The sequence below is a fragment of the Cyphomyrmex costatus genome, unplaced genomic scaffold (genome assembly GCF_001594065.2).
Source record: "Cyphomyrmex costatus isolate MS0001 unplaced genomic scaffold, Ccosl1.0 scaffold81, whole genome shotgun sequence".
NCBI classification, from domain to species: Eukaryota; Metazoa; Arthropoda; class Insecta; order Hymenoptera; family Formicidae; genus Cyphomyrmex; species Cyphomyrmex costatus.
Window position 1 is genome coordinate 506,004 of NW_017280386.1, and position 26,839 is coordinate 532,842.

At 40.9% G+C, this 26,839-nt stretch overlaps 1 protein-coding gene across 1 annotated transcript; it reads left to right on the forward strand.

Moving 5' to 3' along the window:
* Positions 1-922: 922 nt before the first annotated feature.
* LOC108781400 (discoidin domain-containing receptor 2) lies at positions 923-26,404 on the forward strand. Its single transcript, XM_018549353.1, has 8 exons — positions 923-998; positions 10,701-10,806; positions 14,054-14,285; positions 20,984-21,442; positions 24,324-24,531; positions 25,010-25,561; positions 25,814-25,911; positions 26,237-26,404. Exons 1-8 carry the CDS (start codon positions 923-925, stop codon positions 26,402-26,404), a joined length of 1,899 nt encoding a protein of 632 aa, XP_018404855.1.
* The last annotated feature ends 435 nt before the right edge of the window (positions 26,405-26,839 follow it).

A 26,839-nucleotide genomic window follows, 5' to 3' on the forward strand; every position in this document is an offset into this window, starting at 1 on the left:
ATGATACACTTGTCATCAATTACGAAAGTATTGTTGGTTTGCAGTCGAAAATCCAAAATAAGTTCTCGAAATCCACGAATCCGTGATCTTAGTGCGATATAAACGTCGTCGGTCGCCACGGTTTATCGCTACGGATATTTTCGTCGTGAAATAATGAGTCGCAGGAAGGGTTCTCTAAGCTTGGCAGATAAGCATCGGGGAACGGCCGACGGTAGTCGAGGAACCCCACAACCCCTTCCCCCTATTAATTAGCCAAAAAGTGAGGTCTCTCGTATGGTCCCTTTCGCTTTTCTTTCTTACGCTACGCGCCGCAACGGCATCACCGTGAATAAAGTACGGTCTCGCGCGTTCCCTTTCCCCGCGAAATCCCCGGTATCACCCGACTATCCGGTACGCTCGCCCCCTCGCATACGAGAGAAGAAACCAGCCAGAGCCCCACGGCGTTCTCCGTAGTTCTTCCTCCGGCCTGCAGCATCCTCAGTGAGCCTCTCGCTCTTTCCGTCTTCTTCTTTCGCGCCGAACGGCCGATCCTAATCTCGATAATGACGCGTAATGGCTGCTGGCGTGAATGTAGCTCTTTGTCTGTAGCTCCTGTACCGGTCGTATATCTGTCCGGTACGAGAACCGCGCCATTTCACCCTGGCGAAAAGCGCAGGGAGGCCGAAACGGCCGTTTCCAGACTCTTTTTCTACGTCCACGTCGCGTCTCCTTGTCGGCCCTCTCACCCTCTCGTCCTCTTCCAACCCTCTCCTGCTTCAATGCCTGGCAAGACGCCTTCTCAAGAATCGCGTTTAATCACTCTGTTCTACGTAATGCCAAGATTGTTTGTATGGGTCTGCGTGATTTTCTTTTGGAATTTTATTTTTGCAGGAACGGTTATGAGAGTTCGATGACCACAGGCTCGCGGACCATCGACGCTACCATGGACTACCTGCAGACGTGCCTCATCTTTTACCTGCTGATCCTCTGCTTCCGCGGCGGACGTTCCATAGACATATGTGAGTAGACGTGATGTTAATCCAATCCAATTTGAAATAGCTTCAAACTTTAAATCGAATTTTTACATACATATTTCCTTATTGATATTAATGACAGCTTAAATAATGATGGTTTTAAGCCAACAATTATTAAATTAATACTTTAACTACTATGTGTATACTAACAAAAAGTACACAATTAATTTTTATAAATAAACTGTGTTTTTTTAAACGGTCACAAGCATTAATTAGGTTTTGAAAGATGTATACACTGTACTGTCACATTATCTATTAAATTATTAGTTATTATTGAAATATTTTGTTCATTTTTGTACGTTTGTTAAAATAAAATAAAGTTTTCTTTAATATAAAAGTGGATTAGTAGTATTTTTGAATTAAATTAATTTATAATAAAAAGAATCAGTAACTAAAGTATTGTTAGTTATTGAACTAGTGATAAGATAGCATATTTATTCGTTAACAACAGAGAATCGATTCCTTTTTTGCAAGATCAGAAGATCGTGGTGGGATCATGATTGAAATACGTGTTTACATCCAAGGTATAATTTTACTCCAAGGTGGGTGCTTCTTCCTCCCGCAGTTTTACTCGATAAAAACAGAAAAGCATCCCGATGCCCTCCCTCATACCGCGTTGCCCTTACATTAAACCTCGGGCTCGGTTTCTACTCGGTTTGGTTTCCATCCCATTGACTCCGGCGGCCCAAGCCACCCTCGTGTCAGGTAAACAGGGCGAGAAACTTGCAAAGTATCCACCAAGAGTTCCGAAGTCAGCTCCGGGGAAGGCTTTTAGGTACTCGTTCGTGAAATCGAGCTCGAAACTTACGTATACGGGACGTATTTCGCACCCGAAGAATTTCTCGAGCGGGATCGAAAGATGGATCATGATGGTCTCGATTCGGTTTCACTATAATGTGCACTATCTTTTTCCCTGGATGAATGAGTAGATTCGAGTTGTACAGAGCGCGAAGTTTTCAAAATATGGACTTTGCGTTATAAGTGTAAAGCCATATAATGTTGATGTGTCATGTGACTTTAACCTGCAAAATTAGACTCATAAAGAGTCCATTATATAATGAATATTTAATAAAAGTTATAAACAAGAGTTACAACGCAAGAATCCTGACAACTTTATCAATGATAGCATAATAAAGTTTATAAGTGTACAGTAATCGGCTTATACTTACACGCTAAATATAGGTATCCGTACAACGGGAACATACTAAATCAGGAAAGTCGATGTTAACTCTTCTAACTCTTGGAACCTATGCGGCATACTATTTGACCTCAAAGCCGATACTTAGGCTACCTTTGATCCTGCTTATACTTATACTTGAGCATGCCAGTCTAATCCGGGAAAACAACTATATAGCACAAACTTCGCTAATTAAATTCTACCCGGTTATCAAAGCAGCTCAACATAATACTTTGAAATAACAAACAGAATAGCGACAATTATAAAGCAACATTCTCTTAGAAGGAAAAGTGCATCTTACGGATACCTATACTTCCAAATGCAATTTAACAAAATAATCAAAATAGCTTCTCACTTAATTGTAATTATAGTAATATAATAAAAGCATCGCGAGCTAGATAGTCACGGCAGAGATATCGTCAGGTTTTTTTTTATTCACGTATAAGAGAAGCAGGACCCAGCGCATGTCAAATTTATTCGACCATACTTGCAGGAATCCGATAGAACCGCGCTCCGAATACCGGTCACCGAAAGATCCATAGAGGCGTCCGAGCGTAGGTGGGTTGGCGTGTGCTCTGCATAAGAGGAGCACCGAACGCGAACGCCGAAATATAAATAGCCTCGTACGAAAGTTGGAAGGAGACCGAAGGGGAGACGATTGCGGACCCCCCGCGGTGACTGAACTTGTACATTGAACCGCGTCGGTAAATTCGCGGTTGTGTTAAGCGAGCCGGTCAGCTGTGGCCGATCGGGGAGAGCTGAAAGGGGTCTCCGAGCAGTTGAAGCGTGCATAAATTGCAATGTTAATGTTACCGGCGATACATAAACATGTTGCACGTTGGTCGGATTGCCTGCGCGTACTGCACACCCTCTATAGGTGCTTGCCTGCGTCCGTGCATGCGAGGGTGCGTTCGATTTTGTCTATATCGAGGATGGTTGGTGTGTAGACGCGTGCATAGACGAGAATAACTCGTGCGTTCTGTGTCGGTGTCACGTAATTGCGGGGGTAAACGCGAAAGTGTATACGTGCAAGTGTACGAGCGGACGAGTGTGCTGAAGAGTCGGAGTGATAGGATAGGCAATTGTACAGATGCGTCATCCGAGAGGGATGTATCTGACGTAGCAAGATTTAAACGCGAGAGCGACACATGTGGTGAACGGTCGCTTTTTTTTTTTTGCATGCCGCACGAGACTCATTGTTAACAGCAACTACGATGACGTAGCTAGTGATGAGACTGAATGAATAGATACGTCGCAATACGATTCAGCTTTTAAATATATAATAAATTACGAACGTACACGTGAACGCATTAATTTTAATACGTCGTTGCAAATTAATACGTGTATATACGTAATGAAATGCATATAATATGGTAACATGCTTCCTATGTATGTATATTTGTCGCATCGAGGACACATCGAAAACAGACGGTGGGAATGTATTCGGGGAGGAAAACCGTCACGCAACAGAGCCCTTCCGCGTTATGACATTGTCATCCCTCTGTTACCCTCTCGGTCCTCAGCCCTCCTTTCCAATTATCTACGGATCCATTAGGCCCTAGCGTGCTGGTGACGAAATTATTACTGGAGTCTTCAGCGTATTAACATAACAATGCGGCAATTAACACGTTATTGCCCTTCGTACACGCTCTGTCGCCAACCCAGGCAACGATACGAAGTATCTTGTGCATTAAAAAATATTGATTTTCAAATTGAAATAATTTAAAAGTCATTCCAAACCTCTACAGTAATAAAAGAGTTATAAGAATTACATATAAGAAGATAGTCGGAACCTATATGCAGGGCAAAAGTTTGCAGCAACGTTGCAATGTTATTGCAATAACGCTAGAATAAATTTAGGATAGTATAGAGAAAAATTTTACAAGTAAACTGAACTAATTCAATATATATATATATATCACATGTATGGTATATATTTTTAAAATAAATATAGCATAGCGTGCATTTTGCATATCACAATATTGAAGTTGAGCCTAATCACGAATATCCTGATGTAGTTACGCGAAGCATTATAAATGAGATGATTATACAGCTTGTATATGCAGATTAGCGGATTATTTGTACAGTCACCTATATACAAACGCACAAATATACTCTCGTAGTCGTATACTCTCCGCAGATACAGTTATCAAAACATATCTCGGTTATCATTACAACTTGTCACTCCTTTGTACACTCAATGCAGCCGTTAATACCGGCTGACTCCGCTTCTGCGAGTCTTGTTTGAAAGGCGTGATTATTCGTACAACAAAGGCACCGCCAGCACTTTCTGCACGTGTATGTCGTATGTCTCTCGGATATAAAATCCCCGCGACGTAAACATTCCCAAGCTGGTATTCCGACATCTGTTCTTTACCCTCGAGCTGACTCCGATCTCCACGTTCAGCCTGATCACGCGCCAGAACCGACAGTTTACGCTCGCCCGCGTACACGAACTTCAGATATCTCTTCGCCCCTAACGACTCCGGATAAATCGCCTTGAGTGCAATCGACTTAACCCCGCGTCTCAGCAAAGGCGCGGGTCTTTGGGTACATCGGCGAATGAGGATGAATCGGGAGAATCAAGTGGGATTGACATGTTGAAAGGGCGTCAGTTCGGAAGACGCCGAGCGAAATAATCCTCGGCTTTCCGCGTTCTCTCGATCACGAATCGTTATTTTTTGGCGATATATCTATTCCTCGGGCTATCGAGATCTTTTGCTTCGAAATGTACGAGTGAGAACGATCATTGTGGTTTTTCGCCGCGGCGCGATAAACCCTTTCGTACTTCATCGCGATCGACGTCCCGGCGCGGCGCGGCATTGCGGAATGTATCGAGCAACGAGGACGAATCTGGGGAGAATTTGAGGGATATCTCGTGCTTGACGCGTTGAAAGGACGTCAACTGTCAAACGTCGACTAGCGATGTCGAGTGTAATAATCCCCGACTTTCGGGTTCGAAGGACGTACGTCAATCCGACGAGAGCAGATCTGTATTTTCATAAGGCTAACTCACGAAAGCAAACACCACGTACCCAACTATACGAAATATGAAGGGTTTCTGAAACCCTTCGTACACTGGTATCAGCTGGAACGAAAGAATTAAACGACGACCAAAGTTCTTCATTCGAGGAAGAATTTACATTTTTAGCTGACTCTTTCCACCTGCGTGTGTGTGTAAAAGATTATTAAGAATTCACGAGAAAATTTCAGATAGACGACTAATATCTATATGATAATATTATATACAATTATATACATTTTCTATATTCTTTCTTTCAAAATAGAAAAATAAATCACATTATAAATAATATCTGTGTACATGTTCCTGATTTTGTATTGTAGATTTCTAAAAATAAAAAACTATTATACATAAATATTCTTACGAAGCAACATCATTGTACAGCGTCTGCCTCTCTTCGTATCTATTAACGTCAGACACGTCAGAGAATAAAACTGGTTAGTTTTGATAAATCCAGGCCACGAAGGCACGAACCCCGTACAAAGGGGTTGCACTCTCGACCCTCGAGGTCTAAGTAACGCACGCAACTCGAGACGGTGATTTCCAACCCACGCCTATAGGGGGTTTCAAGGGTGGAACGGTCACGATAGAAAAAGATGCGTGCACAGTGGATAGGACGAGAAGAACGAGAGAGAGAGAGAAGTAGGACCTTGGAGAAGTAGGTGGGACGAAAGGGTCGGTGTAAAAGTAGTACTTCCGTTCTGCCAGCCGTCGCGGCGCCAGAAGGACGGGCATGCGCGTTTTCGGTCGACGCGAGTTACCTTCCATCTAGAACGAATGTTTGTTTTCTCTGAAAGAGGCGAAAATGGCTCCCCAAGTCTGACAATACCCGAGGAAACCGCGCCTCGGCTTTCATGGCCCTAAAGGGTGCAGCGCATTACCTAGGGGGCAAGCACGAACTTCTTTCGGGGTCGACGCTCTTACAAACATTCATTCTAATTTCACCGATGCCCAGAAAACGGGCGCGGCATTACAGTCGAAAGGGGAAAACCTTGCGGCAGGTGTCCACCTGCTAATTCCGTTGAGCAAACATAACGTACTAAGTCCCGTCGTGCTGAGAAGCTGATTATCACTAACACGCGAGCAGTTTCCAAGTTACATCTCGCGTAGAATTTCATCTGGATTAAATTCTAAATCCCGGTATTGCGGTCACGTTGGTAAAGATATACATACCGCATAACGACGTAACAAATACGTCTTGAAGCATTTGAAATGAAATTTGTATTTTTTGGACGACTACATAGTAATTTCATTATAACATTTTGCAAGAAAGTTTTTAATATTACAGAACGCACAATGTAGTAGAATTTTTTTCTGAATCTTCATAATATTTAAGATATGTTATGTGTGCGAGAGGCAGCTCGTACATGATCATTTTTTTGTCGAGATATTTTGACATAAAAAAAAAAAAAACAAAGATTGAGTTAATCCAAGGATTAGATGCGAGCCATGATTTATGCGCTAATATCGCGCTACAATGAGATGGGGAAGTTTAATATGTTTTTCGTGAAAGTCCCGGTGCGTAATTAATTTACATTCGCGCCTGAGAAGAGAAGTGCGAGTAAGTGTACCGAAAGCCGACCACGACTTTGGTGCGCCGTCATTAATAATAATCCTGGAATTAACAAAGGAAGGGTGATGCGAATTATTAAATTCACCGAGATAGAAAAGCCCGTTGTTGGTGTCTACCTTCACCACACTTCCTCTATTTTTCTTCCCTAATTTGCCGAGAGATTCGTTAGTCTTCTGTGCAATTTGCTTTGCCATTATTATAAAAGCCGCGCTAATTACTCATCGTACTCGTCTATCAAAGGCGATATCTTTGACTTCATCCGGGATGTGGGAACAAAATTATACGAGACGTGTGATGCGTGTAGATCTACAATGAGTATCCGCTTGTGTATTACAGTAAATTATATACGTTGTACGCTTTTTTTTTAATTATAAAGAAAAACTGAAAGTCCGTATGGCCAGGCTATACACAGAGATTATACGTACTAAATTATTAAAGTCAGCCTCGCCTTGTAGATAAAGCGTGACTTACGCTATGTTAAAGGTTAATTCAGAACCATTCTCAATTGCTTGAAGAAGGAGTGTTTCGCTACTCGAGTGCGACGTAAATGCTTCGCGAGAGAGGACAAACGACGGGCACAGAGCAGGAGATCCGTTCTTGTAAAGGAGAAGATTTACGATATTGCGCAATTCGTAGATCTCTAACAAATCGCGCAAGCCTTCATCGCTGCCTCAACTTGTAACTTAAGCGTGGAAGTCTGATTCAACGCCAAGACATTTCAATTACCATTTCGGTATTTCAAGATTTGCGGAAAATCGTTTATCAACTAGACGTAACACGCAGAATATATGTTGCGTATATGGGAACATACGAAATGGAGGCGGAGAAAGATGGCACGTTCGCGATACTCTCAGACTATCAAGTAACAACAAATACAAAAGCAACGGACCTGGCGGAAGAATTTCTCTCAGAATTTATTACGATTTTTCTATTACAATCTCTCTTACGTCGCCTCGAACGTATTGCGTTCTCCTCCAGGCGCGGCTTGTTCGTCGACCGTTTCGTGGTTGTCTCGGGTTTCGCGGAGAGGAGCCGTCTCTGGAAAGAAGCGGTTATCAGTTTGACAGTGACGCGGTTAAAGGAGGAGAGCGAGAACGAGAGCGGACGAGAAGACGAGAGAGCGACGTTAGGTGAAGAGGGGTTGCGAAGGCATTCAATTTCCCTCTTCTCGCGGATGGAGGGCGGCACACACCCTTCCGTTCGGAGCTGTCACTCCCTGAGAATTATGGTCGCCGAATGAGTGGCTGGGGCGGGCCAAACGTCGCATAACTTACTTCTTCTTCTTCTTCTTCTTCTCCCGCTCCTGCACTCTTTTCCAGGATGTCTATAAATACGAGAATCGAACTTGTCTGCCTACCCTAACTAGTCGGGGGCGATCTCGCGAAGTCTAAGCCTTTCGTCGCCGGATCGGATGTGCATCGAAGGGAATATCGGAACGCGACGCCAAGACGATCGATCTCCGGGAATCTTCAGATCGATACTGCTGGGTAGCACCGATTATGAGATTTATTTGTCTCAATGCGTTTTTTGCCGTTTCAATGAAGCTCAAGATGGTCCCCGAATATTTTTAGACGACGTAGAGCTGGAGATAATTACCAGAAATTCCTGTGCGTAATTGTTTCCTGCTCTCCCGGAATAGTGAAACGAATAGCGAAAAATAGAGACATTATTCTCAGTATATTTTTATATCTTCAATTTTTGTTGTATATGTCTATATAATGGATACTATAATTATTTGAAGAATTAGAAAGAGTGAAAGATAGATAAAAATATATAAATTAAATAGAGAATGGTGAGAAGGCTCTATATATAAGAAAACAATATAAATTAAAACTTGAAAAATATTAATCTTAATATTATCGGTTAGGTTCTTATTTAAAACTTCTATAATTGACACATCATTCAATAATCTTTAGAAATTTAGTTTAATTACGTCTTTTTTATTCTTTCTCTCTCTCTTATGATTTGCTAGAGGTTCAACTATTCAGAAATATTGAACTTGCTCATTTTCACAACTCGTTAATTAGCTGATTAAAAATTATTATTTAGTCAAAGTAAATGAATATTTTATCGAATAATTTTTATTTTATTGTCATCTTATTCAAAGCCGAGACTTCGGCCACGTTTGGAAGAAGTGAGAAATGTTTACAACTCTCTTATTTACGCCAGACATCCGCGACGATGAAGAAAGCGGTCGGAAGAAAAGTTTGTGGATTTAAGATCGTTGGACGAATAAACGAGCTCGATAATCGACGATTCCGACGATGGCTCAGGAAACAGCTGTCGTTATAGGGCCATCGGAAGTTGAATTTTCTACACGGATCTATCAAGTTTACTAAAGCACCGCTCCGTTTTGCCGCGATTTCTTGTTAAAGAACTATATATCATCCGCTCGTTTCCCGGGAACCCTGGCATGATCTTATGTTATTCCAATAGATCTGCTTTGAGCTCTTCTCAAGGTGCGATGGCCGTTCTCATTCGCGAGTGCCGCTTTGATCGTTGGCAAGCTTGTGCGGATATGTAATTTCAAGTCATCTCTCCAGCACTTATTTTTCTTCAATTCCAAATGGAAATCCGTTCTCGGTATCGTGTTAAACGTCGTAATTATCGCGGAACGCGCGATTCCCTGAGCGATAAATACGGCGCTCCAGAACGGCGCCCGTGATGCCTTTTTCATCATTTTCGAGCGGCGTGCGCGGTTTACCAGCGTTGGCCTCGAAAAAAGTAGCCCCAGGACGTTCAAGCGTATAATGAAAGCCTGATAAACTCCAGTTCTCACTGAAAATAACGGCGCAAACGGCGCAACACGACTCTCGCGAAAACCCAGCTTGTTTAAAACAACTTTTAATGACGACGGAAAGTTCAAGCTGAAAAGAGCATATCGTTGATGCGAGACAAACGATGTATCAACTTTATTACATGACCTTTGGTGGTTATAAACCTATGCTACATGATATTTTTTGTTAGACTTTATTTTGCATTTAACGTCAAATGATCTTTTCATTTCAACTGTTATTTTAACTTGATATTTGACGGTACAAAGAGTGCAATAAGATAGTTACGTTTAAAACGCATCTTTGCGAAACAAATGTTTAATAATAACAATTTTTTCAATTTTAAACGTTTTAATGTCTTGAATCTGAATACATTTTGTTTTTATTAAAACAGTTTAAAACTATATAACATCTTTAAATAATTAAAAATTGAAAACAAGAATAAAATATTTTAATATCTTAAAATTAAATACTTTTTTTTATAAGTATACATATTTTATTTAAATATAAATAAAATACCTCTGAAATTATTAATTATACGTAAATAATACATTTATAAGGCATTAAGACATAATTCGTAAACCATTGGAATGTATTTACCAATGAAGTTAACTGCAAACGTTAAGTCCTCTTTAGTTCGAAAGACAAGTACAAACAAACTGTACTTGATTTGCATACAGAAGAGGACTCAAATCTAAAGTTGAAACATTTGCAGTTTACTTCATTGGTAAGTACATTCCAATTGTTTGCAAATTATTACTTTACTATACAAACATATTATTTACGCACTAACTACTGTAAAAGCTCGTATAAATATATTTTACTCGTACTTGATTTATTCTTGAAGCACAAAGCTATATCTTGTAAACATATATATTTATAATATCAAAAAACTAAAAATTCTGATAAAAATTAATATTTGTTCAGATTGTTCAAGAAAAATTGTCTCGAAATTCAACTGAGAGAACGTGTCATGTTAACTTACATCATTGAAGCATTTCGTATCGTATACCTGCATATACTCATGTATGGTTAATTTGAACATACTTTCTAAAATGAGGTTTACATCCGAGGTATTATATCATTTATCTGTTTTTATTCGAGACAAATGTATAATTGAAGCAATTTCCTTTATTTGCAGCACAATGTATCGCACCCCTGGGAATGGAATCGGGCGCGATTCCCGATGCGGACATCACTGCGAGCTCCAGCTTCGATAGCGGAAACGTCGGGCCGCATCGCGCACGGTGAGTGAATTACTGATTCGTTTACGCAGCGTATCACATACAAATCCGACGCAATCCGGAAATTTAATCATATTAACTCCGCTGCGGACCGTGAAAAACGCAGCGGCGTGCGCTCGCGAGATCGGCATCGACGGCGTAATGCGGCGATATACTCGAATCAATTTGACCATTCACCCGCTCCATATCTCGTCGAGAGCGCTGTCTGTTAACTAAATGCCTACTCCGGAAGTTCTCTGTCTACAGGCTAACTGACTCTCGATTATAAGCTATTTAAGACGTCTAGCGCGCGCGATCACGGCGGTATAGCGAGAGGAGAGGCCAAAAAGGAGGCGAAGTGATGATCTTCGTGGAATGCGGTAGATCATCTATAATAAGTTGAGCAATTCGACGGGCGACGCAGGCGACACGTCCGTCATCTTGTCTGTCTTCGAGATAGTTGACGATCGACCGGTCGACCGGTTGCACCGTATATTAATCATGTCCTACTAAACCGCAACGTCTAATTCGGCCCTCAGCCCGCAATGAGGATTAATGACGCGCAGCGTCCCGCATGCGGAGCCATTTGTATCGGCCGTATCCGAAGCTCTTAGACGTCGTTAACGTGCCCCGTCGCATACTCCTTCGATTATGCGTGTCAGCTAATTACCATTCCAGCGAGACAAACGCGCGACGAGCGTGGACGAACAGCACGGCGCGAGGGACGAATGTCCAAACACAAGGAATCATCGGGACCACCTACCGCGCTAATAATCTCGCACTCGCAAGACATTAGTCGCTCCATACCAGTGCCCTTTCGCCCGTAATTGAAATTCTGCTGCATTAACCGAGCCGTGCGTGAATTTTCAATATTCCGCGGGATGTAATCAACTCTCTCGTCACTATTAATCAATCATCGAAGCGTGAACATAAAACAAATTAATGCATGAAATTAATCGCGGCGTATCGAGGCGTACGTAATCAGTCGATAGATAAAACGAAGGTATAGTGAAGTCAATTTTGCAATCGACTATCGTCACGCGAGAGTTCCTCATCGGTGCAACAACACCGATATCGCTTCGGACCGCATTGTCGACTAGAACTTCTTTGACGGCATTTTCAAGGCTTCGTGCGCGGTATAACGGGCTTCACGGCGAATACCCTATTTACCTATCCGCTTACCATCAAATACTCCTATGAACTCCTATCTAATATCGTATGCTGTAATCTCGGAGAATAGCAGTTTACTTTATATAAGACTTGGATTTTCAAAATCACCAAATCTTACAATTCTTCAATTTGCAATAACACCTCAGGTGTGCACCTCTTCCACACATTATTTCATTTACAGTTATATCCATATACTCGCACATTAATCGTTTTACAGTTATTTAATGTATTGCAACGAAATGTATTGTGTGTTATCGATATAAATCGTAAAATATTATCCTCGTAAAGAAATCCTTTCGATTATTCGACAACGGCGTCACTCGTTCGGATCTTATTCACCTTAGCAACGGATCATTTCCCTTCAGACGACTCCCAAGTCCGATCTCGAAGCGACGCGCATCTCTCCAGTTCGACAAACCATTCCTCTCAATAATCGGTCCCTCCGTCTATAAGGACGCGCTCCGATTCCGCCGACGTGGCAGCTCGCCGTTCAAGTCGGCGTAATCGTCCGTTCTGAGATTTATCGCAGACCAGGAGTACCGTGCGCGCGGAATGTCTTTGATGCCCCGGACTGTATCAAAGTGGCAGCCAGGCAGTTCGAGGTCTCTTAATGGGCTATGAGTTATGATCTTTGGCGCGCGGTGGTGGATATTATTCCTTTCTCTTTCTCGCTCTTATTGCCTCCTGCGTTCACGCCGTTTCCACATCCATCCGCGTACGTCTTGGGCTTTCTTTTGCTCGCTTCGTATACGTTGGCTCCTCTTCTCTCTCTCCTTTCGCGCCGTTTCATTCTCGTTCCCGCGTTGCCAAACCACGTCGGGAAGCGTCTTAGACAGACACACGGCAAATCCTAGTCGGCCGCTTTTACTGCCTTCCACGTCAAAGCAACACTTAAAGTTCTGACACTTCAGAGAGGACGCGGTAGCTCACCTCTTTATTGCACGAGAACATTTTTGCTCGAGTTCCGCCGGCGCATTCATTTGGCACCACCACCCGCTTCTTTAGGATCTCATCTCTTTTTCTTCCCTTTCTTAAATTTTTCTTCGCCGAACACTCGTCCCTGTCGTGTTTTGTACAAGGAGGCATTCTCTCGCTGTAGGCGAGCGATCCCGCCGGGAAATTTCCGAAGAAATGCTTTCATAAACTTTTCACAGTTAATAAACACGCTTACGATGCGTGCCATGCTCGGTATAATACGCTTTATTAATAAATGCCTATAAAATAATAAACTGCTTCGTGGATTATCACATCAAGGATATAGTAACGTAGTAATTTACGACGTTAGAAAGAATTCGAATTCAGATTCGTTCTCGGCTTAGTTTACGAATCGTTGGCACGTAGCATGCGTATCTCACGGTCATATCGCAGAGACGACAGAAAAGCTTTTTAAAGCCATAGACAAGCCCGCGAAAGGTATATGCGAATACAATTATTAGCCAGCTCGGAGTGGCTTCGCTGCCGTTCCCGCGACGGTGTCAGCTCATCTTTAATTCATGTCATCCGGGACTTGGTTCGATCGATAAATTATAATTTCATCCCGTATCGCGTTGGCGAGCTGACGGTTATCCGTCAGACACGCGGCCGATCACGTATTTATACGATTTCCTCTGAGTAACGATGTCGTGTTTCCGCTCGCTCTCGGTACCCATCTACTGCGATATGTAACAACATTTCCTTGTCAACGAATGTGGGCGCGAATTCTTTGCACGTTGCAAATCCCAACGAACATTCAAAGAGATTTCAATATTACCGCTACACTATATACATTCTTCGCGCATTCTGCATTCAGGAAGGTTTTACGTATAATTTCGAAATGCCATTTCTCTTTAGACGTCCTTATTTGAAGCTATAAACGAAAAATATCGCGAATCGAAATATAATAAACCTCTCCGAATTTGCATGCAGATAAGAATGTATGAACCCGTAAAAGCATCACGCAAGGCAGGAAAGTTCGGATCGCGCGCGTTGGCGACTATTTTCCTTTTCACGAGGGATTCCCCGGAGAAGTTCTCTCTTCCCCCTCGGCGATCGCAGCGCGATAAGAAAGCGGAAGAGGGAAAATAAAGGTCCGTAATCCCAGAGCAAATATTTATTCTTCCAGGCTGAGGCAGGAGAGCCACGGAGGTGCCTGGTGTCCGAAACAGCAGATCACGGCGGAGCCGCGCGAGTGGCTGGAAATCGATCTTCACACAGTGCACACGATCACGGCGACCGGCACTCAGGGCCGCTTCGGTAACGGTCAGGGTGTCGAGTATTCGGAGGCGTACATGCTAGAATACTGGAGGCCGAAACTAGGAAAGTGGGTCCGTTATAGGAACTTCCGTGGCGAAGAGGTAAATCTTATATTACTCCGTTATTCTCCGATTCGTATCTTTACGTGAATAAATAAGCGGCGTACAACATATATGCTAAACGGATATGATATATACGAGGCCTTTTATCAAGACTTACGATATAAGTCCAGAATAATCGAGGTCAGAGATGTCTCGAAATAGTGCGATACAGAACAATGTAATCGAGATATTTATTATAGATTATGAAGTAGCAGGTTAAAACGGGGAAGGAAGGTAATATGAAGATTCCCGTACTGACAAGACCGCGAAATTCATTATATATAATCCGCTATCTAGAACGTGCGATTTGTCACGATCGATTTAATCATGTGAATCGACAGCGCGCTCTAGAAAGACATTTCGTTGGACGATTTGATTCGATATGGCGATTGCGGCAATCCAATCCGCTAGGTTACGTACATATGGACGTAGTCACGCGGTTAAATTTAGTCGCGAGCAATACGCATAAAGCCGTGCGCTCACGCAGATTATTGAGAATGATTTGTAGTTGTGTTAGCGAGTGTCTGTGCGGCGGCCACGGGCAGTAACTAAAGCGTGACGTTAACAAGACGTAAATCTCCGATGTAATATGCCGCGTTGGAGAACTCGGGACGAGCGCGGTACGTGATACGTAATTTATACAGATATACTGGTATAACCGTGAACCTAAGTCTTTAATTAGCGTCGTCCGCAATAATCACATTGCTACCGGCAATTTACCGGCGAGAATAAATTTCGGCAGCCGTGACCGACAAGTTTCAGCGATTCGCGAAAGTGGTAAGATTGTTCTTGGTTGAACAATTCGTAGAAATCCCACTGACGAACTTACGAGAGGGATCATCGAAACAATCGGCCTTTTTTAAAATTTTTTTTTTAAACATTTATGCAAAATGTTGTATGTATTTTTAATATTTCTGAAATGATTAATTACAATTTTAATTTTAAAAAGAATAAAAAGTTCCTATACACTTAAAAACTTATATCATAAAATTTTATGATATTTGCTCATTAATTTAGTATTATATTTTCCATAAAATTTTATGCGATTTGCTTAAAAAATTTAATGCACGTGAACATTAAATTTTATGTTACTAAAATCTCCATCGGTAATTTCAAATCACCGTATGGAAATGAATCACAACTTTAAATGGGATAAAGTTGAAATATTAGAACCTTTTTATAAAAAAAGATTGATATCTAAGATCCATATAAAGAAACAGAAACATGGAATAAACAGACAAAACGACACAGAGTCATTGCTCGAAATGTATTCGAATATGATACATTCTCTTTCCCCTTCTTAAATTGTTTTTCCTTTCCCCTTTCGACATTTTGTGCTACCATCGTGTTATTTCCTTCTTCACATAAAGTTATCATGACATCACTCAAATTAGATGTTGTTTAAGATGTGATTTAATGATTCTTATTAATTTTTGCAACATGAAATTTAATGATTCTGTATTAATTTTTGTAACATTGACAATGACCCGATCGGAGTCGAAATGTATCTTTGTTTTGTTTATCTAATTTTTATATTATGATTATTTGAATTAAAACCGTTTATATATTATTGCTTATTATATCTATATTGTTTTATACAGAGCCTTATAATTACATTATTTTTATGTTATATTTGTAACTTCATTTTCATTTTACAACATTACAATTTTTATATATCTACCTAAAATTTGCTTCTTTTTTATAAACAGTGTGTAAAACATAAATTCCATTATTCTTTTTTTGTGTGTTAATATAATTTTAAAAATGAAACGTGAAATTTTATGTGAAATTTTACGTGAAATTTTATGAACTATATACATTTAAATAATACTTTTCCAATGTAATGCTAATAATTTAAATACTTTATCTTTTTATATTTGACTTTAAAAAAATTTTCGCTTGCGGAGCGCCAATGGTCCTTCATAAATGTCTGGATCCGTCAATGATAAATCTACGTCGTAATTCATCAGACTAGCTATTCATACTGAACATAGTTCGCATCGAAATCAAGGAAACATCCACCTTGTGAAACTCATCTTCGTACGGCACGTGCCTATTTAACGCGTGCTTCCTCGCGTATCAGCTTGTGGAAATATGTATATCTCGAGCAAGAGAGAAAAAGAGCTCCTACTCATGAGCCGGAGAATGTCATCGATTTCCGAAACCGACGAAAGAGAGGCAACCGTCCGGTGGCGTTGGGGTAACTTTCCTTGAGTTGGCAGGCGCGGTGGTACTGCGAGCTTATTTGTATAGAAGAGAGGATCAATAAAATGAGGGACGAGGTCGTAACATGCAGGCAGGTTAGACGATTCCAACTCACCTACATATAGGCGTACCTGTCTGAATATGCGAATCTCCTTTGATAACGCATGTGTCTGACGAAGGTCGAATTCATATAGAAGCCCGGACTGAGTCACATTTGCATGCAACCGAAGAGCCTCGCTTTTCGTATACACTCGTATGTATTACTCGTGTATTTTCCTTAATATAGAAGCTACGTACACATCTAATATTTCCATCTATACATATATTCTTCCCTCACAACAAACCTATGTATTTTAAGACAAATGTATTTTTTATGGTATCACGTACGGTACCAGACATCTCAAGCTAATTGTGTGCATTGAGTAACGAATCGTAATTCTTCCTAAGCATTACTATTGTTAACCTCTACATATAATATGTTCTAATTTCGATATTGCAAAATTCGTCAAAAAAATTCGTATACTGCATTTGTCTCTCAATTACAAATTATTAGCCATAAGATATTTGAAAAACATCAAGAACGATTTGTGGGAGTACGTAATGTAAAAATTCAACTAATTTTTTGTACACCTTTTATTTGTTTAAACTTCTATATAGTCCTTTCTCGGAATTATAAAAAAATTCTGATTTTTGCATACAGCCATTATTTCACCGAAATTCTCAATACGATTCTCTAAATAGAAGGCAAATAAATAAAATGTCTGAGAAATCTTTCATCTTGTAACATTTGCATATCCAGTATAATTCGCTCGTAGCGCGATGTAAAGTACCTGTTGGGGAACGGAAGGGCCCACCCAGAAAACATTAGCGGTAGGGATAAACCTGCAGAAATTTGTGTCTCTTCCACCCGCTGTGCTCTCCGCGCTGTCCCTCGCTTAATTACACAACGAGACCCAGCTTATCCAAGGCATAATCTTTCTTAATAACCCGCAGTCCGATAGGGACGACATCGCCGATAGAAACCTCGCGGCTGTCATCATCTATATTTTACAGCCAATAATCTTGAACGCGACGCTATTAAGAATAGTGCTTTAAGAGAAGATAATTTTTTTCCAGAGTAAATTACATATACCTCGATATCGGATCAACTAATTTCCATTTGAGCACATTATAGACATCAAATATCAATAAATATTCAGTATTGACAGTAATGCTATCATAAAAATCTCAGTAATATACATATATATCATATGTAAATCCGCATATATAGATCCGTTGTGTGTCATTATTTATCGAAAGTTTCCATTTAAATAAAGCCGTAAGATATCTTATCCTTATGATCTTCCATGACGACACATGGCCATCAACACCGCCTCTGAGGCGTTCAGCTACCAACAGTAGCAGCCTACCACGGCCGATCCAAAAGCAGCACGAAACATTAACATAAAATGGGTGTTGCTCTCTGCCACGCCCTCGCACCACTTCGAGTCGTCCGTTGGAATTTGCCTGCTACGAAAAATGACAAGAAATCGCGGCGACGCGACGGTCGAAGAATAATTTGAGAGACGATCGTTCGCCTCGGCGCGCCGCAGCCTGCCTGAGAAAAGTCTTTCACGGCAAAGCAGACCGGGCGGCGAGTGCTGCTCAGGCCGGTCTGCGACGCGCGTGGGCGCAGAAGATAAATATCAAGATTACTTATTTTTCCCAGCGCACGTCTCAACGGCTCGTAAATGCCGTCGTAATTTGGTCTCGTCGCGCGGTGCCGCTCGGGTCTTTCGAGAATTAAGATTCGCCGCCGCATTGGGAACCGGGCATCGGGGACCGCACGCGAAACCGGCCGCCGAATTGTGAGTCATCTTTATAAAAAATTTCATGCGATAGCTGGTCGCGAATATAACGAAATCTGAGTTATAAAGTAAGAACGTATCATATAAATGGCGATATGAAATATCCAACGTACTTTTCAACAGCCAAGTTAGGACATTTAGAGATTCTTTGCAAAAAAATTACTAATTATAATGCTATAAAATCTTATCGTATTTTACTATACGATTTTTGAAAGATTTAATATATCATGTATTGGATTGAATTAAAAGTTTGTAGCGCTACGGACTTCAAAATTTAAGCAACTGTATAACTTCATTAAAAATGAACAAAATTTAATTAAAGAAAGGATTTTAAAGCTTAAAAAATGTCTACTTTCGAAAGATCACTACGCTTTTTGAATCTCTGTGAGTTCGATAATTTTTATATACAAAAAATTATGATCGACTGAACAAAATAGAAAATCTTTTCTCACTTTGTGAACATGTCAAGTGCCCCAAAAAGAATTGCGAAAATTTTCAGCTTTCTAACATGAAAGGTTAAAATTTTCCCTACTAAACCAGTGTTTTAAATGTTCCTAAAATTGTTTGTTATTAAACTATTTCAAATTAAATAAAAGGAATACTTTGACTTTAATTGCTCAAAATTTTGTTAAAAATCATCATATCACAATTCAAAAAATACAATTTTAAAGTCAAAACTTTGCTTTGTCGAATAAATTGGCTAAATTGTTTTAAAAACATGTAGACGTGATACAAGTGAAGTAGTGCTACGGACTTTTGTTCCAATCAATACACATTGATCGGATTTACGTAGTAAATTTCGCGATATATTAACACAAAGCTTAACTTTTTCTCGCTTTCCGACGTGCAAAAATAATTGTAGATACAATCATCGAGGAGAGAAACAGGATGCTATTACGTACACTCGGCAAAGCTATACACGTAACTGTCAACCTCCGGAAACGCCCACTATGCGGTTCCGTCGCCTAGCAGAAAATTTCTCACGTGTCGGTTCATTGTATTTACCCATCCGACGCCTTGGTACCGTCCGTTTCAATGTGCTAAACATCAGGTACCGCGTCGCGGCGCAAATAAAACGGTGTCAGCTACCGGTCCCAATTACTGCGCCACCCAGCGCGGAACGTGCCGGTTCGCGCGGTCACGAGAATCATCTTTAAACGCGTTTCCCATAGCGCAGAGTTTACTTTTAGTGAATAAAAAGCCGCGAAATAGAAATGGATCCGCGAAAAAATAAATGACTGAATAATTAATTTCATCGTTACTTATGCACCCCCTTTTTGCAATGATTAGATCTCGCGAAGTACACGAGTCATATAAAATAACATCAAATATTATATAATCTTAAAATGCATATTTATAGTTAAATATGCAACGTGTTTTTAGAAGGTAAAATGTATTCGAATTTGCAAAAAATATTATTAATTATTTGATGAGAACCGTCGGTTTTTTTTTTAATTTATATATATATATATATAAATATTAAATTTATTAAATTTATTTTCAGAAACACCTAATTAAAATTTAAAAAAATTTCTGTACGTATTCATTTTCTACTGTAAGATAACTTTATAAAGGTGAACAAGGTATAATGTGCCCTTATTCTCGACATCTTATATATTTTTTTCAAGCAAATGATAAAATTAAGCAGTTTTGTCGTCAAATGCGTATTGTATATTTCTAAATCATTTTATTAAACGAGAGTCCTTTATAACATTTAATATCTTTTTACCATCTCCATCTTGACGTACGATAGATGAATATCCATAATTAAATTTAATCATAACGCGCAGAATTTAAACGTATTCAATTAATGAAGATCATGATATATAATAAAACTTTGATCCAATGAATACTACTTAATGTCCGATGAACATAAGCATAACGGGAGGAAGGAACAAACGCGGAAAGGATAAAAATAGAAGATAAAGAAGTGTTTGCACCTGTCGGGATCGCGATGGTGATGGTTACATGGTCACGTAACCGACCATACGTGAGAATCTCGTGCGAGCGAGTCGAGAGGCGCTGGCGAGCTCATAAGTGGAAAATAAGAGGTCCTTTGTTCCGAAGGGCCTCTTCCCTCGACGACGCCATCCGAGAAATTTCCGATCCTCCCCGACGATATACGTTTCGACGGTCGCTCGCGGTCGACCGATCGAATAGAACGAGCCTTGTTCTATGCGAGAGAGCGCACCAAGCCTGAAATCACGCTGCGCAGAAACACTGCGGTGTGGCGTGGCGCAATTTATATTGCGCATTGGCGAAAAATTTCGCTATCTCGCCGCCTGAGAATGTCCGTAAATGAGGCAAGGGTCGAGATTTTACACGAACGCTGATTCATCTCAGGCGTCGGACCGACATCTTGTGTCTGCTTTATTCATCGATAAGTTAACATGACACAATCCGATATATTGTACCTACATATTTACATTATAACATCGCGTGCTTGATGATAAGTTTGAATAGTTTGCATATCTAACGATGAATTTATCAATAATCTGTACAATCCTCACGTTATGCAACGTGATATACATATAACTATTTTTACAATATTAAAAAATTTAGATTAAACGAGATATATATTCTCTTGGAAAATCACGCCCGATACCTAATATTGACGTTAATTCCCAACATTTTTGGTTTGTTCAGGTTATCGGAGGGAACAAGAATACCTACCTGGAGTCAAAGCACGAACTGGAGCCATCAATATGGGCGAGCAAAATTCGTTTCCTACCCTACAGCTACCACCGTCGCACCGTTTGCATGCGCGTCGAGCTCTACGGCTGCCCTTGGAACGACGGCATCGTCTCCTACTCGATGCCCCAAGGTGACAAGCGCAACAATTGGGAATTCTTCGACGCAACTTACGACGGTTATTGGGACGGACAACTTCTTCGCGGTTTGGGACAACTGACAGACGGCAAGACTGGACCGGACCAGATTAAGATGGGTTACTATGACAACTACGATAGAAGTCAGGGATGGGTTGGCTGGAAGAACGACACGAGGTCCGGGCATCCACTCGAGATCAAATTCGAATTCGACCACGTCAGAGAATTCTCGGGCATTCACATTTACACCCTCAACCAATTCACCAGGGACATACAGGTAAGATTGTCTATTCTACGTTTTACTGTGTAACACAAAATTTTTCAAGATTTCGTACATTTATAATATAGAGCCGTGTGCTTCTTAAACTGTTATCGTCGTATATATGATATATTTACCTATATCTTCCTAAATATCTTTCTTACATCTCCATTTCCATTAATGCACATCATAATCTCCGTTTCGATTTACCCTTCATTTTTTCCTAGTTCTGAGAATTAAAAAAAGATGAAGAGAGTAAATTGAACTGAGATCAAAGTTAATCTCCTCTTGGCGGAAACGAGCATTATTTCTTCTTGTACACATTTTCTTTAACATATATGATTGATAAAACTAAAAGTACTAGAAAAATTAGTCTAAAACTGGTTTTATGATTGACACCGAAATTCGTGTCTGCCATTAGCGACTTACGTCCATTTATCATACTTTACTATAATCCAAGAAGATAACCGTGGTGAGACCATACATGTACGATAATAAGCGAGAAAAACTGTAAACGGATATTATACGTACGATATAGAGAGGAAATTGGAATGCCTCACGGCACTGACTTGCTGGTGAGAACGAAACGGCTGCTGAATAAAGTAGGCGGTTGGCGAAGGACGGAGAAAAAGGCGTAAAAAGGAAAGATGGACAGTCGCGGCAAAATGTGCGCGAAGATCCTTCGCCAGCCTTTAATCCACATTCAGAGAATGAAAAAAAAAAAAGAAAGAATCCATGGGGTTGAGGAGACGGTGTATGGCATGAAATCCAGTTTTCACGTTGGAGTCAAGGTCGGACGTAGGATGGGTAACGAGGCGCAACAACGGTTAGCCCTTGGGTTCGGCTGAAACGGACGGAAGGAGAAAAAGGAAACGACTCGCGGCTTGCTGGATCCGCGTTACGCTTCAAGCGGTGGCACGGTGGCCGTAGCTTTGCCGGAGACGTCAGTTTTTCCGTAAAAATTTTTCGCCCCCACGGACTCTTTACGCCTGAGTGTTTACATAATGGCTCGCTGAACACTTGGCTAACGGCAGTGAGATGTATTTTAATAAAATAATTCGGCACTTAGACGCTTGAGATAGCGAGACATTATTTTAAGAAAAATTACTCAGCTCTAATAAAATCTAAATTATCAATTGAAAATATAATTTATGTACTACTGGCGAAATATCATTTTTAACTTTGATTAATAAATTTTATCACAATCGAGGATAAATTATGTCAAAGTTAATCGAATGTAACGCAATATGAGAAAAGAAGTTTAGTTTAAAATTTATCAATCTCTTGAACATTACAGACGAGGTAAATCTTTACTTGTTATCGAAATTTATTCAAGTGAATTCGTACGTACAATACAAACAGCATAAATTCAACAAAATATGTTGTAACTATATCTTAATTCATTTAAACCAAAACATGATTTAACTAGTCGAGAATCACTAAAAATTATTATCATCATGGGAAATATGATTGCAAATTTTCACAATTGGATTAAAGCACGTTTTGAAAGCCGGTTATAGCTCATACAGGTGAAGTTAGTTAATACACATGCTGTTATAACACTTACATAATTCTCGTTGCGCACCAAGAAATTGAGTTCCGAAACTTAATACACGCGCTGGTTAACCACGAAAATTTTGCGCCCCATCATCACCCCGCGCAAGAATCCCTATATAATAGGCCACGAAACACTCTCTTACCGGTATCAAGATTTATCTGAATGGAGCGCCTCATTACCCGGCTCGAGCTCGATTGTGCGTCCGCGATCAAGCAAGCTGGAGTACCATGCGGCAGACGAGAGGCAGTCAAGGCTGAGACTATAGCTACAACGGCGATTCGTGAAGGAGACCAATGAGGGGTTCGCGGAATAGAGATGGAAGGAAGTGAAGATCTGACAGAGATGAATATCGAGAAGAGAGCAAGATGTGACGTTCTTTCCTCTCTCTCTCTATTTCGTAAATACAATGGTAGTAAGCAACGACCGAGAGAACAGATACGCCACGTATTCAAATACAATACCGACAGTCTGGCAAGTCGGCAGTTCGGCGAATGGGGCTGCAGAGTGGCAGAAGCTACCCCTAAACGACCTCTCCTATTAACAAGCGCGCGCTCGCACGGATAGGACACGTCTCCCGAAAGACAGCGCTTCAAAGCATCGCCAGCTACTACCTACCTACCCATCCCGCCAACCCGTCTTTCACTCGACGGTTTCGCGGCTGCCACTTCCTCTATGTCGACTTCCTCATTCTCCCGGCGCATCCGCGGGCGGTAGGCTTCAGAACGTCGAAAATCCATACATCCCTCGTCTTTGGCTCTAAGGGAGTTAGATAATCTCAGCTTTGTAATCTTCGTCCCTAATTCCTACGCTGTCTTAGCGGTCTCTCCCTCTCTCTCACTCTCTCGCGCGCGCATACACACGCACACACACACACACATTCACTCACTCGCTCCCTCTGCCGTTTCGTCCGCTTCACGCGGCTCTCGACTTGGATTCTCCTAGCTGAATTGTCTTACGCCTTCGAGGGATGAAATTAGCATTCCACGCGTCCTCGATGGCTCGGAACACGTAATTGTGAAGTACTCCGTATTATCGAAACCGTCGATGTCATCTCGCAGTGCGCCGTTAACTAATTATCTGTTACCGATGGTAATAACGGTGATAATACTGATTACGTGGACGTAATCGAGTACCTGTGGTGTGTGTGTGGGTGGGTATGCTTCCGATCAAATTAATTCCGCACGGTAGCTCTGAACACATAACGCTTTATCCGATCAAATCGCGTGCGGTAATCAGGCTCGATAGTTCGGAATACTGCATGTCCTCATCACAGAACGCCACTTATGAGAACATTAATACGATGGCATTGTATTTTTTTTTTTGTGCTTTATTGTGTTTTAGATATTCTCCGAAGTCAGCGTCATGTTTAGCATTGGCGGTAGATTCTACACGGGTGATCCCATCATGTATTCCTATATGGAGGACAAAATCTTCGAGCAACCGAGAAATATCTCAATCAAGTTGCACCACCGAATCGGCAAGTTCGTCAAATTGAAATTCAAGTTCGCCTTGCGATGGATTATGATCAGTGAAATCACCTTTGACTCCGGTGAGTTGCGACGCACGGCTTCTGCAATTTTCTCTACTTTCCACTTCTATTTGCCTTCGCAATTCGAATAGAAAGTTCGAAGTCGTGATAACACATTTATCGAATTGCGCATGTATAACTAGACGTGATTTCTTTGAGAAGACGAGTAACATTCAAAACTTTTTTCGTGTATAGAACGTAACAATTAACAGAAATATATATTATCGTTCTACTTATAATAAATGCAGAATGAAAAAATCTAATAAGAAAATATTTTAACAATATATTAAATATATTAATACTATTATACAGATAGATAATTTAAACAATTACAATTTATATAAACAATTTTAATGTTAAATGAAAAAGTGGAATAATTTATCGTGTTGTTGCCAACGTAATCTATATGCTGTTGCTTTACATTTTCAATTAATAAACGTTATCAAAGTTAGCAACACAGAAAATACCGTATTCAGCACGTGTCTCTATCGTGTCGTAGACATTGCTCACGGTAACTTCACTCCGGAAACGCTGCCCACGACCGAAGCTCCGCGATTGCGGGATAGAACTTTGACTCGCGACAATCCGTTGCAAGCCGAAGTTCCGGTAGCTAAGCAGGACGATCCGACTTACATGGCTGTGATCATTGGCGTCTTGACCGTCGTAATTCTGCTGCTGACGGTCGCCATATTCCTAATAGTCACGCGTCACAGACAGCGCAAGAACTTTGCTAGTCCTCTGGGCGCCAAGAGCGCGATTCCAACGGGCAATCATCAGCATCTGTCGCCAGAATCCGCGTACGGCACCACGGAGAAGGATCCCTCCTTGATGACCTACCGGGTCGAGGAACTTGACGACCGGTACGCCGGCACGAAGCTCACGACCCTACCGCGAGATCTCAATGATCGTCTTTTGGGCGATGTCAGGCTTGACGAGTACCAGGAACCCTTTCACGAGAACAAGTATCGGGAATCTCCTCATGCGGCGTACTATGGATACAGCACGGTTGTTGTAGACAACAAGGACCTCCATGACAACGTCGAACAGTCCGGTGAGTCGAGTTCCTTGAACTTCTTCACCATAACTCTGTAGTGCTTCAAAGTACAAATAGACGAAATAGTCCAATTGTACCGCGCGTTATTTAGTTTAATAACCCTTTGTACCACGTGTACGTTGTCTCAAATACAAATTCTGCATGAGTCGCAATCGTCAAATTTAGCAAACATGGAGTAATTAATATTTCACTCGACAAAAGGGCGTTTTACTCGCAGGGCAGTGAAAACAATTTTTTTTTGCTGCACAGATGCCACGTACGATTACGCAGTACCAATGCCCGTGCCTAGTGTAAGCAGCGATCAGGATAGCGTGTTCTCGAAATCGTCCTCCAGGGGTAGCGCAAAGGTGAGATATAAAAACATTATATAGATTTGTCACATTAAGAGTTAAAATTTCAAGTTAAAATCCTCTTCAATTGATAAAATTACAAATCATTCCCCCATTTAATTTTTACATTTGACACAACTTGTAATAATAAAAAGAAAACATTAACACGATATCCTTTATAATTATCTACAAAGTAATAAATTACAATTAATATTCGAAATTAAAGATTGAAAACTCTTGTTTTCTCCTGGTTATTCTTGAAACGAAAATATTTTTTACCAAATATGTTTGCTGGACACACGAAGCCGTCAACATTTTATATAACGCTTTTCCGATGCATTAGGCGTGCTTGCAGAGCTTTTTTCCGCCGCCTCCGCCCCCGATGAGCGCACCACCTCTTCGAGGTTCCAACAACTTGACGTACTCGAATCCACCGAGTCCGGAACCAGTTTGCGAGCGTGAGCGCAGAAGTAGTAAACGCCGTGAGCACTCCTTGCACAGATACGCGTAAGGACTTCTCGCAGCCCGCAGGATATTCGTAGAAAGCGAAAGGATCGAAGGTATGATGGATTCTTCGTTTCTTCAAGCAACGAGATCGCGTGATCGAGTGAACCTTCCGGCACTGATTCACCTTCCAGAACTCTGTTCTATTTTATGTTCCAATAATAATTCTTTAACGTTACCAACCCAGCTTACACAAATTCGAACTTAATATTTAAATAAAAAAAAAAGTAAAATAATATTTTTGCTTTTCTGTATCCGCTCTAGAAAAAGATACACTTTTCATCGATCCAGTTTCACATTTTTACCGCTTCACGTTTTATCGTGTTTTTGCCCAATAATTATTCATGAGTATGCCATTATCAACTTGGTGATCAAATTAAACTGTCGTCTTGCGATGACGAATCTCTTCTCTTTGCAAGAGAATGCTTACGTAAGATTAAAT

Bases quoted from the DNA above. Each gene is read 5' to 3' on its own strand.
- LOC108781400 (XM_018549353.1), top strand. From the start codon at position 923: ATGGACTACCTGCAGACGTGCCTCATCTTTTACCTGCTGATCCTCTGC. The intron at 999-10,700 runs GTGAGTAGACGT...CTTTATTTGCAG, and splicing joins CGGACGTTCCATAGACATAT to CACAATGTATCGCACCCCTG. The intron at 10,807-14,053 runs GTGAGTGAATTA...TTATTCTTCCAG, and splicing joins GTCGGGCCGCATCGCGCACG to GCTGAGGCAGGAGAGCCACG.